This window comes from Patella vulgata, chromosome 5 (genome assembly GCF_932274485.2).
Source record: "Patella vulgata chromosome 5, xgPatVulg1.2, whole genome shotgun sequence".
In the NCBI taxonomy this organism is placed as follows: Eukaryota; Metazoa; Mollusca; class Gastropoda; family Patellidae; genus Patella; species Patella vulgata.
Genome location: NC_065883.2, coordinates 22,516,407 through 22,528,565, shown reverse-complemented (window position 1 = coordinate 22,528,565; position 12,159 = coordinate 22,516,407). Strand labels below are relative to the sequence as shown.

The 12,159-nt window shown below is 33.0% G+C and overlaps 1 protein-coding gene across 4 annotated transcripts; it reads left to right on the top strand.

The window, feature by feature from the left end:
* Positions 1-378: 378 nt before the first annotated feature.
* Positions 379-11,579, top strand: LOC126821695 (centrosomal protein CCDC61). 4 transcript variants are annotated; one of them, XM_050550171.2, is made up of 17 exons: positions 379-527; positions 2,050-2,247; positions 2,967-3,049; positions 3,613-3,773; positions 4,174-4,279; positions 4,510-4,556; positions 5,735-5,951; positions 6,519-6,598; positions 7,653-7,930; positions 8,591-8,669; positions 8,958-9,043; positions 9,421-9,453; positions 9,774-9,834; positions 10,019-10,088; positions 10,201-10,247; positions 10,651-10,784; positions 11,102-11,579. In XM_050550171.2, exons 2-17 carry the CDS (start codon positions 2,088-2,090, stop codon positions 11,191-11,193), a joined length of 1,734 nt encoding a protein of 577 aa, XP_050406128.1. In that variant the 5' UTR covers positions 379-527; positions 2,050-2,087; the 3' UTR covers positions 11,194-11,579. The 4 variants fall into 4 exon arrangements, with proteins under 4 accessions (XP_050406128.1, XP_050406127.1, XP_050406126.1 ...); XM_050550170.2 differs by having other exon boundaries at positions 9,771-9,834; positions 11,105-11,579; XM_050550169.2 differs by having other exon boundaries at positions 379-632; positions 9,771-9,834.
* The last annotated feature ends 580 nt before the right edge of the window (positions 11,580-12,159 follow it).

The following is a 12,159-nucleotide window of genomic DNA, read 5'->3' as shown; positions in this document are numbered from 1 at the left end:
GGGGGGGGGGGCTATTCTTCTTGTTTGTTTTCTTTTAAATATCATTTCCACAAGTAAGTGATTATATTAGACAATGTTTTTAAAACTAGTAATATAGTACCTATCTACTTTCACTTTCATCACGTGGTATTTATTTACACAGGAAGTGGAAATAAATCATGGTAACGTTCGGCCGGCTACCAAGTTCATGAAAGTTAGATTTATTTACATGTGTATACTGTTATAATCTTTGGCTAACTTTAATTATAATGCCCATCTTACTTTGTGATAAGTTCTCTTACACTAACAAATTAAAATATGAGGTTTCATTTTTTGTTGTGATTTTGTATTTTACTTCTAGCTATTAAACGCCCGAATATTTCCAATGCGCATGACTAATGTTACAAGTATGTCTGACAGCGGTCACTTCGAAAAAATTATCATGTTTTTATTTTAATATTTAACCACTTGGTTGTATTCTGAAGTTCTATTATTACTTTATCAAGATTTCTGAATTGTTTTGGACAGTATCCCATCAGTGAAATAAGGTAATAGTGATATGTGGACCTGTAAATCACAACATTAACCAACAAATGATTTGTCAATGAAACGGTAACAAGTTTAGACGCGAATTTTGACAGTCTGTAAACAAGGCAAGTCATGTGTTCTCGGTTTTGTGGTAATAAACAATCAAAGATAGGCTCGTTAAAAATAATTTTGTTATCTTTTCTTTTCGTAATTAAATTCAACTATTATATGGTCTTGTAATTAAATGTGTTGTAGTTGGTGCACAACCACTCAAGCCAACGGGATACGTACACCAGCTGAGGCAGTAGGCCTACCATTGAGAACCATTATTAAAACTACAAGGCACAGGCCTCACAGGGCAGCCTCTCTACATTATACAAGTCATTGTTGATTTTTTTTTAACTGGCATAAATATAATCTTAATATTAAAGTAGCTAAGTCTCTAACTTAGTAACATCCAAAGTCTTACACGTTGAAAACGCGAATTATTTGTCAATTCAAATCAACATTGATCTTTTCTTCTTAGATCTACCGGGAAAAGGTAGGCTTCTCATATCAAATATTTAAGACAAAATAAACATTTTACCATTGGTACACGAATCGTGTACCATTAGTGCGTTTCCATCATTTGTAGCAAGTGACCAGAAAGAACGAGGCTAGACATATTCCACAATTCATGTCAAACGATGACGCTATGAGAGCATGCGCAATAGACTGGAAAAACCAGACGCTAGAAATTGACATTCGGTTGAGACTCATGCCGTATTTCGCTGGACATAACTGATTTGAAGTTAAGTGTCAAAACGGAAACAATTGAATGTAAATCAGTTTATATACAATTAGATTACATTATATATATGCGTTGCGACCCATTTGTTTCAATTTCTAGGTCCCAAATATTAGCGATTTAGCTCCTTTAAACATGTTTTCAAACAGGAGTTTTCTGATTGGGTAACGTTTGTAACTGTCTTGACCGATCTGATCAGCACGATCAATCAAATTTCAAATCTATAGCACTTTTTAAATGAATGCACGTTGTATTGTTTATTAATGTTATCAGTTTTAGATACAGACATTGCGGAAAGTACCTTCATCAAAATCTTGACATTTTTGTTTGGTAGGAGGTATCAAAATTCTCAAAAAATACAGAATGGGTGATGGCCTTAAAAACAACTTGACAAATACAGTTGAGCCTAGTATATACTGTAGCCAGTCATAAGTCTAGGGAAAAGGGCAGACATTTTGGTCTATGTTGTTAAACCACTCAAGCCAGGAGTTAGATAAAAACAGTGAAAATAAAAAGCGATTACTGGTCTGGTAGCGTAATCAATTGTCATCTGTACAGTGTTTTAAAAAAGGTGTGTAAGGAAGAACCAAATAGATACAGAACTGATGAAATTTCACTTGAAGCTCATGTGCGGGGAATCAAGCTAAACTGGGTACGGTACTCAGTTAAAATTGTGTATAATGAAGTTTGATGACAGCAAACCGACCTGATGCTATATTGATATCTACTTCATTTCTTACTTTTCATCTTTATAGGTTAAAAATCAACTCCAGAGGACTGCCTCCTTGCTGCCATGATGGAGTCCCCAACAGATATAAAAGTTACATCCTCTTGTTTATTTAGAGGATCAGAATATATTGTAACAATGGAAGTAAAAGATGGAGAAGAATTATTTATAGAAGTAGAAGATAGACTTACATCTGATCAGTGGAAGGCTTCTTTTGATGCAACTTGTAAGATCAGATTCTAATATTAATTACTTTCATTGATTTAAAACAATTGTTATCGATGGCAAGAAAATAAATTGGTTCATATTTACACATGAACTTGATATTTCAATCTGAAAAAAATACATGTTTAACCCTGGACCGTAATACTGTCTATTTAAACATATGAAATGAAATGAAATGGGGTTTAAACGTCCTGCTGTTCTGCTCCTAAACTGGGCTAATGAAGACTGACATACGCCATACAGTGTGCTATGAGGGAAATTTTGCCCGGGCAGCGGCACTACGGCCTACTCTTATATCGAATTCCAACAGCCAAGGGATCTTTTACGTGTACGCCAATATGTACACGGGACCTCGGTTTTTCATACCATCCGAACGACTAGACAGCTGTCCTTGTCAGGCCCCCCGTCCTGCATCGCTGACAAGGGGAAACCACGCCGGAAAATCTGGATGAACTTTCTCGACCAATGCAGGGATCGAACACCCGACCTCCAGGCTAGCGAGCCAGCGTCTTACCCACTTAGCCACGTGATCCCCTTAAACATATGAAAAGACAGCAACCTGCACTAAAGTTGATAATAGATAGTCTCATATATTTGTACCATCTAACCAAAACAGTTATGAGTAAAAGAATTGCATTTGTCTTCTCTTTAGCATTAATAGTTTTGTCATTTTAGAGTATTAAATATAATATGTCAATCCTAAATCTTTTATTTTTTCAGATGTACAAGATTTAACACATAAAACTGGTAATTTTAAACAGTTCCATATATTTACAAGTATGTTGGAATCAGCATTAAATAAAGTAAGGAATCACATTTACTACGCTTTTGATTTTGTATGTATAAAAAGTTATTACATGATGCCATATTATAGAATAAGTTTTGGTCTAAATTGGTGTTATGATACTATTGTAATCCTGTCTTATCTCATTTATATAATGAAATTTTGTTTATATACTATCATCTTCCCTATCTGTCATCCATATTCCACCATTGTTTTGTATGCTCCAGTGGCTTATGTTATCACCCAACGAGGCCTATTGTTTTTTTTTAAAACAATTTCCATTAGCTAAATAATTACGTCAAAGTGTGACAATTGTTATTGACTGCTCGATGACTAAGGTGCAGTGACAGTATGTTTTGTATCCTGGCAACCCACCTTTATGTATCAAGACATTGCTGATATTTGAAAAATTTAATCTATAGGATAGATAAGTTCATTTGTGTAATGGAATGAGACTGATCTTTTATTTGTGCCTTGAGACTAGAGGTTCTGTTTTACCTTTGATGGACCCTTAGACTTGTGAATATATCTGTTTGTTGACAACTATAACAATAGCTTTTAATGTTTTATATATTCTTTCAGAATAGTGATACAGTCTCGTTAGATTTATTAACCTTTGCTGACCTGGAATCTTTACGAGCTAGAAAATCTGGAACTACATCCCAATCAATACCTGGATCACGACACTCAACATTAAACTCTAAGCGTTATCTTATACTCACATATACAGTAGAATTTGACAGGTAAATTATAAAATATAAATTTTAAACAATCATAATTTTCGTTAGAATAAATGATTTGAAGTGCAATTAGAATATTGGTGATTCAGTTTAACAGACATAGCTGTATGTCCTGGATACTCTTAGTCGTAATTGGGGATTATACCAATAATTTTAACAGATATATAATCAATATGTCCTAGATACTCGTAGTCGTAATATGGTATATTAAATATCATATAAGTTTAACAGATATAGAAGTATATTCTAGATACTTGTAGTCATAATATGGGATAATTATACTCTCTATACTCTATCATGTTCATTTCATATTATTATATTATAAACGTCCATTCGAATCATGTATTTCTGATATTTAAATAGATAGTTTTAATTACCAACATTGTACATTTGTTGTTTTTAGAATCCATTATCCTCTACCTCTACCTTATGTTGGTAAACCAGATCCTAGGACATTGCAAGAATCTCTCCGCCATTTACAGACTGAAAATAGACGTCTTAAAGATACAGTAAGTACTGGAAACATGATATCCCCTAATAGACTAGCCCCCAACCCTACCTCAAAAGTGAAGGGCTGATGAATTATTAGTTATTGGATGGCAATGATAGAATATTTTTGTATATTCTCTGATTATTGATATTTATCATTAAACAGACTACTAGCTTCACCACTTTCTGTTAATATAGTAATAATCCAACACATCTAAACATATTTATTTATGAAAGTGATATTTTTCAGAGACCATCTGATTACAGATCAAAAGATTATGATAAACTTCAAAGAGAGTAAGTAGATTGTTGATTGATTGTGGGGGGTGGGGGGTGGATGGCCGAATGGTTAGCATGTGGGCGCTGTATACGTAAGGTCTGTCATTGAGTCAACTGGCGTTGGGTCGCCTGTCCATCCTCGTGGGTTTTCTTCGGGTCCTCCAGTTTACTCCCACTGCTAAAGACCAATACGCGTAAGTCAATTATTGAAATAAAATTGAACCATGTGTTAGTCCCGAAATGATCTAGTTTGTGTCGAGTGGACATTAAACCCATTTCTCTCTCTTTCTTATTGATTGTAATATTGAGATATACTGCCATCATTTAAAATGGGCAAAACTATAAATTAAACAGGTTCTTGTTTCTAACTAAAGTTTATTGTTTTTATTTGTCACCTGTCTTATTCAGAAAGGAGGGGACTATTGAAATTTGTCTGCCTGTCACATCTTTTGGAACACTATAACTCTGCTTCATATTGAGGTAGAATGTTCAAATTTGGTGTAAGTCAATGATTTGAACGAGTTCAATGACAAGCATTCTCTGCTTTACTGAGTGTCATCCATCTATCTATTTTGTGATTAAGGTAACGGACATCAGTGGTTTGTTATTTTTTACGATTCTCCGAAATAGTTTCACTCTGTCAGTTGTACAGGACAAAGGGTCTGGCAAGGGATGTGTAGTTGTTTGGATGGGATGAAAAACCTTGGCCTGGATGTAAAGAACCCTTGACAGTTGGAATTTAATATAAGAGTAGGCCGTAGTCCCGCTCTCTGAGCAAAATCTCCCTCATAGCACACTGTATAGCATATGACCGTAGACCGTCTTTATTAGCCCAGAGTCGGTGTAAAACAGTAGGACGTTAAACTTCTAATTAATGGTTAAATGAACACTGTGTTTATAATACTGATAATAGGCCAAATAATGTGATTGTAATTCTGTCAATTCAGAACATTTCTCGACTGACAATCAAGAATTACAAGTGTAATTTACATCTGATTTGAATGAGATTGGTATAATCTTATGTAGTTAATCTTTATTGTCATTTCCTTGATAAAGACGAGAGTATCCTCGTCGAAATGTCGCTTAGTATTAAACTCAGTAATTGTTTATCCATAAAATTGTACCTTATGTTAATATGTTCATGTACTAAATGCCTATCAGGGTCAAAAAATTGTTTATATCTTTATGTATTTTAGTTATAATAAATTATTAAAAGAAAAAGAAAACATAGAAGAAGAATTGTTTGAAATGAAAAGACAGATGAAAGTAACGTCGAATGGTAGTACAGCTAAAGATGTCAGAATGTTAAAAGGTATTGTCCGTAATCTGGAGGAAGAACTTATGAAGGAAAAAAATAAATATCAAAGATCGACAAGTAAACGTGGTCAGGAATATAGAGAACTTTTAGGAGAGGTATGTTAATAGTTACAGTAATCCCAGGCATGATTTTAAACCATATAAAGATAATTAGACAAAACTTTTATTTAACATCTTAAACTTGACTAATCTTCATTTTTGACTAGTCTTCATTTTGTAAATGTATTGAAAAGAGGTGACAAATGTCATGCTCAATTAATAGCCTGGAAGTTCCAAATAGACAGAATTGCATAAAGTGACAAGGTGACAAATGTAATGCCTGATTAATAGTCTGGAAGTTCCAAATAGACAGAACTGCTTAAAGTGATGTAGAATTGTAATGTGACTTATGTAATGTGAGAAGAATTGTGATCATGACAATAGCTGCTTATTCAGTATTGTGGTCTAAGGGGAGATAATAGGTTATGGAATGGTTACCTCCCCTTAACAAATTTGATGTGAAGTAGAGTTGTCATATTTATTTCCTTGTGTCTGTGCCCAGTTTATCTTCATTTTATTTCTACTGGTTAAAAAATTGTCTTATAAGTAAATGAATTGAATATTATTGTTTGTTTTTTTCTATAAGTTAAAGAATTGAAAATCTTTGTTTGTTTTTTTCTGTAGGTAGAAGAATTAAGAGCATCAGAGAGAAATTTACGTGTTCGTGTTAAAAGTTTAACAAATGAGTTAGCAATATATAAAAGGTATGCTATTAAAAGTTTAACTAATGAGTTAGCAATGTATAAAAGGTATGCTATTAAAAGTTTAACTAATGAGTTAGCAATGTATAAAAGGTATGCTATTAAAAGTTTAACTTATGAGTTAGCAATATATAAAAGGTATGCTATTAAAAGTTTAACTAATGAGTTAGCAATATATAAAAGGTATGCTATTAAAAGTTTAAGTAATGAGTTAGCAATATATAAAAGGTATGCTATTAAAAATTTAACTAATGAGTTAGCAATATATAAAAGGTATGCTAGTAAATAATTGACAAGAAATATATCTTTCGCCATCTATCTATATAATACTCAGACAGATAGAGATAGACATATTTAATAATGTATAAATTGTGTTAGTTAGGCCTTATAAAAACATATATTCTTGTTCTCTATGAATTTGGAAGTGTCCAGTAGTCTCAGTTTTCAGTACACAACCCTGAGAAATGTTATTGTTGATTGTTATCAGGAAATGGAAACCATTTTTTAATCTGCTAAATTCTTAAAGACCTTTTAAGTCAGTTCTTTTGTGGATGATAATTTATCCTTTGAACTACATCTAGCAATGACAAAGACACCCATGAAATAATACTCTATGGAGATTCCCATTAGAACTGTAAAGCGGTTGTGTATGGCCTTGGGAGAATTTTGAGTTTAACTGTCCTAGTCAGCATCTGTCTTATTTTACAGAGGCCTGGAGGTCGGGTGTTTGATCCCTGCATTGGCCGAGAAAGTTCATCCAGATTTTTCCGGCGTGGTTCTCCCTTGTCAGTGATGCAGGACGGAGGGCCTGACAGTCACATGGACAGCTGTCTAGTCGTTTGGGTGGGACGAAAAACCGGGATCCCGTGTACACATTGGCATGCACGTACAATATCCCTTCACAGTTGGAATTCGATATAAGAGTAGGCCATGGTGCTGCTGTCCGGGAAAAATTTCCCTTATAGTACACTGTATGGCGTATGCCTGTCTTCATTAGCCCAGTTCGGAGCAGAATAGTAGGACATTAAACCCCATTTCATTTCATACTATTTTACAGAGATAGAGCCAAGGTAGGTCAACGATCGTTTCGACCAGCATCAAGAGAAAGATCGGGAGAGCGATTTCCATCTATAGGAACTAACAGATCGTTGTCACGGGAACGACCTCCAGCTAGGGGTAGGTCAACGTCTAGAGATAGACCATCATCAGCTCCCAATAGAAGTCGATTAAGTGACAGATCTCCAGGAAATAGCTTTATGTCCAGCAGAAGTCGTATCAGTGATAAATCACCTGTTAGTCAAAGAAATTATAGAAGTCGTACTCCATCTCCAGCAGGTAATTCATCATTTCTTTAACAGTTTTGTCTTTGTGAACAGTTGATAAAAGATAGTTTGTTTACAGTATTTCAGCACACTGATCAGCAGTGAATATTCGCTAGTCTGCTACAATCACTGATGGGGATGACATCGATGCGGCTTAATAAGTCCCCAATATTTACTTTTTTCCTTTTGCAAATTAAATTCTAGGACATTTTTTTCCTATTGAGTGTAAATGGGTATTTGAAATGAGTAAAAGGCACCATTCTGCCCGGGCCAGTAACATCTTATGTAAACAATGCACACGCATTAAGCCAGTGATTGACACCGTGTGATGTGACATCACATGCTCAAAGCAGTCATCTTTTACAGAGCTATTAGTCTTTGCAATACCTCTGTGAAATAGACTGGTATTTCAGTAGTTGCTACAAATATCTTGATTTAAATCCATGTATATTACACATCATTGTTTTGTGTTCTCACCCACATATTTATCGTAAATGTCCTGAAATTACCTATACTTTGCTGTAAAGATTAAAACTTTTTTCTAATTACTGTCTGGATGTTTTAACTTAAATGCAAAATCTTGATCATTGAACTACGTGATGGTTATAATGTATAATGGAGATAATTCTGATTTCAAAATGATCAGATCAGATGTGTAAATATTTATTTATAGGTAGTAGAGGTTCAAGATTTGATCCATCAGCATATGTGAAGGAAAAGGAAAGGTTAATGAAAGAAGCAAAATTAAAAGCGTAAGTGTACTGTTTTATTTTAATTTTTGAGAAACTTGTATAAATTCAATATCCTAGTGTATTCTTCATAAAATCTACCATAAAACTCATGTTGCCATTGCACTTGTCATTAGAGTCAAGTTTAGATCATTAAGTAGTTAAAGATCCATGCAAATTTTATGGACAGCAACTTCATTCACCTGTTGTCTTCCCTTAGACAACTGATTGATACCCAGCATAAACTATATTTAAATAAAGATATGGTATATCATGAAGAGTTTTCAATAGATAGTTATTTTAATATTTTAGGGCTCGTCAGAATCGTTCTAATATATCTGGAGGTTCGGCTAGATTAAGACCATCACCCAACAGAAATAATAACAGTCAATCATCAGGTAGGTTTTTATCTGTTTTGTAAAGTATTATTTATTTGGTGTATTTAATTATAATTTGTTTAATACAAACCCTGTGTAGTATCATGGGTAACTATTTATCGCATTCCTAGCTGTGTTGGTTTTCTCCTTTTTTCCTCCCATAGCGAAGGACCCCTGCTTGCAAGCAAATTATTAGAAATTAAATTGTACCATATGTTAGTCCCAATATTACTATCTGTCTGTTTCAGTCTCTCTTATCTTTCACCTGATAGTGGAAACCTTGTTGACTTATATTTGAATCATCATTAACTTTATTTTGTGCATGATTTTAATCTTTAAAGAACTGTTAAATGTGTTATAAAATTAATGTATTTTAATCTTTTGTTGTCTTCTTTCAGTAACAGGTAGAAATAGATCCAGAAATTCATCATGTACGTTCTTCTATTATAAATTTGCTTCATCAAGTTGTAGACATTTCATCATAAACTAGTCAATATATTATTCTTATTTTTTGTGATCCAACTTTAATTTTGTATTAACAATACCAAAACAACAGTTTAAATACAGATCTTGATTATTCCTGGTCCACTAAGTGATTCAGATACTAGACTCTCAATCAGAGCGCCCCGGTTTAAAATTCTGGCGTAGGCCAAGAAGAATGTCTATATTTATTAAGTATATTTGTTAGTAAATTTTAAAGTCCATTCTCTTCACTTTTAGTCTCACATTTATTTTATAATTTATTTAGTAGGTAGTCAAGGTGATTTTAGTGATACAGGTGCCACATCAGATTCTTCCACACAAAGATATAGGTACAAACTTTTTTTGAAAATAACAAGACATATTTCATAGCATGGTTCATTCGACACAAGTGAACAATAAATGTTAAAAATAATATGATATCATATCTTTATAGAAAGTTTATGATTCAGGAAAAGTCCTGATGACTTCCAGTCATTTAGATAATTTACATTTTATACAATCTATTCTTTTTAGTAAACGCAGCAATTCAAGATCTAAAACCAGAACTAGTCGAACAAGCACATATTTAACTAGTCCAAATATGGTAAGTAGTGATTATTTGTTGAAAATTATCTTTAATAAATACTTTTCTCATAACTTCAGTTTATTTTAAATTTGTCTGTTGAGACTTATTCTGTAATTTATTTATTTTTTAGGGACGAAGTAATAAAGAAAGGCATACAACTTCCAGAAAACCAAGAGTATATCCTTTAGTTGGTTATTTTCCCCAACATAAAACTAAACTTGTTTATATAACCATATATTTATAGCGGTCGATTTGGGTATTATTTGGCCTTTTTCTTGTATCATTGAAAGTTTATTTTTAGAATAATCCAAATCGGAAAGATCAAGGGAGATAACTCTTCATTTACCTATTGTCTCCCCTTAGACCACATAAAGCTTCCTTTTCTTTGTCAAAGTGCTTTAGATTTAATTTATATATGAACCTAAGTGTGTATTACATTGATACTGATCAGTTCATCATCATTGGAGTTTATGCACTTTGTAATTTTATTATCACATCGTTGATTAAGCTGAATATTTTGATCTTTGTCTTAAATTTGATTTTAAAATGGAACCATATTGTTTAACCTTAACGATGTTACTCTAGCTAGTACACCAGAATCTGATTGTGGTCGAACTAAATCCGTTAGAAACAAAGACATACCAGACAAAGAATATGGTCGAAGACGAACAACTAGGAAAAAGGGGGATTATACAGATAGTACATCAGATAAAGGTAGGGAGGGGGGTTTATTTTCATATTAAAATGAAGTGTAGCTTAACTACCACAACATTTCTCTCTGATGAAAGCAGGTGTATAACTGACTAATGAGGGCTGTGTTTGGAAAAGGATAAATTAAAGCTATTATTATGAGTTGAGGAAAATTTGCATTGTTTCTGATATGTTGACCAACAGTTATTGACATATACAAATGCAACAAAAAGCCGATTTCTTAACAGATTGAATTTCTTTATGGTACTGGCACAATTCTAGGCCGACATTACTCTTGTAAAAAATAGAATATTAAATAAAACAAAATCATTTCTTTTCAGAAGATGATGATTTGAATTGTTCAGATGAAATTAGTGAAATAGATGACCGGTTAAATCGTTTACAAGAATTAATGAAAACAAGTTTAGGTTGATGGAGAAACAGTAATCTGTCAAAATATTACATTCACATTTATACTGACTATTAGAAGTCTTAAAACATTTTCTAGACATTTTAGAAGTTGTTAATGGCAAAAATACTTCTTCTCAGACATTACTGGTGATGCAGACATCCATTAAAGAGATAATCACACATGTGTGCATGCATTTGGTTAATTAATCAAATTATTATTTGTAAGTTGAATACCAAGTTGAATTTTGAGTTTTTAAAATATATAAGTTTGAAAACATTTGTTCGATTTACATTGGCATTCTCTGAACTGTAATTTTACTACTGGTAGAATGAAGATATATATATTATATATATATATATATAATTGAAATTAAAGATGGCAAAATAAAACTACATTTTTATGCTAACGTTTTATTTTGCCATCTTTAATTTCAATTATATATCTCCAAAGAGCAGCTTTAATTAATAATTTCCTTCTTGACCTTTTATCATTAACAAATGTAAATAATATTTATAGAATGTTGATATGTATTATAATCTGTTATTGTCAATGTTTGTATATTGTTGTTAAATTTATATTTTTATTCTGTAAATAAACTCGTTTATCTTTGATTTAACAATAATTCTAGTTCACCACATCAGTCAGAAAGGGTATGGCTGCATCTTTCCAAATTCTTCAGTCCCCTAATAGGACACATTATCTCAATTTATGTTCTGGATGTGGAAATGAAAGCACACAGTGAGAGTTTTAACGTCCACTTGATAAAAAAAATAGGTGATTTGGGGACTAACTCGTGGTATAATTTGTTTGTGGGATGTCTTTAGTTTCTTACAAACGTCTCTGATGGGAGAGAGAGTGAGCTGATGGGAGAGAGATATTTAGTTTCTTACTAAGGTCTTAAGCAGTGGGAGGAAACCGGTGAAAACCCACAAGGTTGGACAGGCGACCCTACTTGTCACGTACAACCGGGGAATCAAAACCACGCCA

What these genes read in the sequence shown, in the direction of transcription:
- LOC126821695 (XM_050550169.2), top strand. Translation starts at nt 2,088, where the DNA reads ATGATGGAGTCCCCAACAGATATAAAAGTTACATCCTCTTGTTTATTT. An exon ending in GAGTTAGCAATATATAAAAG is followed by an intron (nt 6,599 to 7,652) that starts GTATGCTATTAA and finishes ACTATTTTACAG; the next exon opens with AGATAGAGCCAAGGTAGGTC. An exon ending in TAATAACAGTCAATCATCAG is followed by an intron (nt 9,044 to 9,420) that starts GTAGGTTTTTAT and finishes GTCTTCTTTCAG; the next exon opens with TAACAGGTAGAAATAGATCC.